We start from the raw sequence: 2,578 nt of genomic DNA, 5'->3' as shown, positions 1-2,578 counted from the left end.
GGTCCCCTCTGCTTACCTGGTGGCCCCCACCGAGCGGACCTGTGTGGTGGTTTAGGGGAGGGTTTAGCTTGGACCCCCGGCCCTCCCGGAGATGAAGACCTACTCAGCCTTGCAGAACAGAAGTCCGCTCGGGCTGCAGGAGAGACAGCCACACTATCCTGCTTTCTATGGGTTTTTATTGTGTAATGTGCCATCAGTCAGGTAGTGGAACAACTTTGTCTCCTGGGTCTAGAACCTATAAGTTAGGGTTTACCTCATAAAATTCAGCTATTTAGGAACATTTTGTAATATATAAATATAAGTAAAATATAATTTGCTTTCATTTCTTAGAATACATTTTAATGTTAAAATCGTTTAAATTTGCCAGTAATTTAAAATTTAAATAGTTTGAATTTACCAGTAATAAAGAAAATGCATTAATCTTCAAATAAATATTTTAAAACTTTAAAGGAGTTATATTCAGTAACAGTTTTATCACTGTAGTGTCTTAGTTTCGGAATTAAATTATGTGGTAACTTAAAAAAAAAATGACTTTACCACAAAATGTTTGCTACCTACCAGCCTAGCTGGCCTTGGGTACCTGTGTAGATAATTTCTCTTAGCGTGAACCCTGTCGATTCCCCCCCCGCCCCCACTCCTGGTCTGCTCCAATTCTGCAAGCCCATCTGCCTTGAGTCTAAAGCACAGAGCTCACTTCTGACCCCACTCATGACTTTAACCGTCCATCAGAGTGTCCTGAAGGGTCCCCCACTGGCCACCGTTCATGTCCCTGCCTGACCAACCACCCAGCTGGCATCAGGAGTCTCTGTGGGCTCCTCTAGGCCGAGCTCTACACACCCTGCCCGCAGGTCCATGTCCTCTAACATGGACAGAATGTGATGTTTATGAACCAAGTTTTGAGTGAGGGGTCAGCCATTGAGACTAATTGTGAATTTTCCATTCCCAAAGAGGGCCCCTGGTTACTCAGAGGTTAAAGAACCTGATGCAATGCAGGAGACCTGGGTTTGATCCCTGGGTCAGGAAGATCACCTGGAGGAGGGCATGGCAACCCACTCCAGTATTCTTGCCTGAAGAATCCCATGGACAGAGGAGCCTGGTGGGCTAGAGTTCATGGGGTCGCAAATAGTCAGACACGACTGAGCGACTGACACACACTAAAGATATTCCAGATCTGGAAAGCCAGCAGGGGTGACCACAGGCAGAGATCAGAGGCGCTGAGGCAGACCTGGGTGCGATTTCTTCCCTTTATCTCCACATGTGCATCTCTGTTCAGGCGGTGCTGACCTGCTGCAAGAGCTCAGAGGGGCCCTCCGTTTAGGAGGGGCTGAGAGAGGGTAAGCAGCTCTCAAGGCTCAGGGTCCCGACCTCAGAGATGAGCAAAGCAGTGAGGCAACCAGTCACCGATGAGAGGTGACTTCTCTCAAGGCTTCGAGCCAAACCCAAAGCCCTCTTTAACCTGTACAGGGCTTTGCATCGCTTTAACTCAATGCTTTTATGTGGCGTGTGGGCTGACCATTTTTCTCCAAGCCCAGACACCTACCTACTCAATAATTCATACCCGCCAGCACTTTGAAGGCATTTGAGCCTCCTCCATTATGTTGAATGAGAGAAATGATTCCTCCTACATGTTGAGCTGAACTGACTTGGTCTCAGGTTCTGAATGTACCGCAGTGGCTCCTCCGTTGACAGCCCACGACCTCTGTCTATTAAAAGTCAGCCTCAATGCAGTCAGCGCAGTGCTGGGGAGAAGAGGTTGTGTGATTACGTCTCCCGTTGTTAACCATGGGAGCGTATCCAGTTGACGCGATGCAATGGAGTTTGCTTCTTCGTGAATCAATCAGGATGCACGTTCAAATGTCCCAGCTGCTGTAACACACGACTAAGGAAGCGAAGTTTCAAACAAACAGGACCTTGGGACGTGCTCTGGGTAGTTAGACCGCTTCACGCGTTGAAATGATTTGGTCTAGAAATAGTATAAATGAAGTCCATACCTGACCGCCCACGTGTTCGGCATGATTTCAGGAGCACACGTCTAACGAGCACGAGTACCTGGGCATGGCCTTCTTCTGGATCCCTGGGGCGGCCTGCTTCACTCCGTACATCGCCATGGGCAGCATCGGTGACCATAAAGTAAGAACAGCTATGGAGCCCGTGTCCTGCTCCGTACCCTGTAACACCCACACGGAGAGTGAGACGAAGTAGATACAGGCAGACAGACGACTGAATCACTCCGCCGTGTGCTTGAAACAACACGACGTTGTCAACCGACTATACTCCCATATGAAATAACAATTAATAAAAGCTGAGCAATAAGAAAAAATGCGACAAAAGGGATTAAGTCAAATTTCTCAAATTTTCCTCCCTGAGGGAAAAAAATGTTTCCTATAGTAAGTAGTAATGATAATAAAAAGCAAAAGTCCTTATATGTTCTTTTATATTTTTATTGGAGTATAATCGCTTTACCACGTTGTGTTGGTTTCTGTCTACAAGGTGATTCAGCCGCATGTACACACATATCCCCCTTCCTCTTTCCCCTCTTCCCATCCCGACATCCCCTTCCACAATTCTCACGAGAAGT

The 2,578-nt window shown here is 47.1% G+C and overlaps 1 protein-coding gene across 3 annotated transcripts in view; it reads left to right on the top strand.

Annotated features, from left to right (window-relative positions):
• The window catches only part of ABCA9 (ATP-binding cassette, sub-family A (ABC1), member 9), a 54,946-nt gene that overhangs the window by 33,662 nt on the left and 18,706 nt on the right, over nt 1–2,578 (top strand). For all 3 annotated transcript variants that reach the window (XM_010856073.1, XM_010856074.1, XM_010856072.1), the window contains one exon: nt 2,023–2,130. In XM_010856073.1, coding sequence (XP_010854375.1) covers nt 2,023–2,130 — 108 coding nt within the window. The remainder of the gene's footprint in view (nt 1–2,022; nt 2,131–2,578) is intronic.

The sequence above is a fragment of the Bison bison genome, unplaced genomic scaffold, assembly GCF_000754665.1.
Source record: "Bison bison bison isolate TAMUID 2011002044 unplaced genomic scaffold, Bison_UMD1.0 scf7180017864371, whole genome shotgun sequence".
NCBI classification, from domain to species: Eukaryota; Metazoa; Chordata; class Mammalia; order Artiodactyla; family Bovidae; genus Bison; species Bison bison.
The sequence above is the reverse complement of the archived record's forward strand: the minus strand, read 5'-3'. Positions and strand labels throughout refer to the sequence as shown.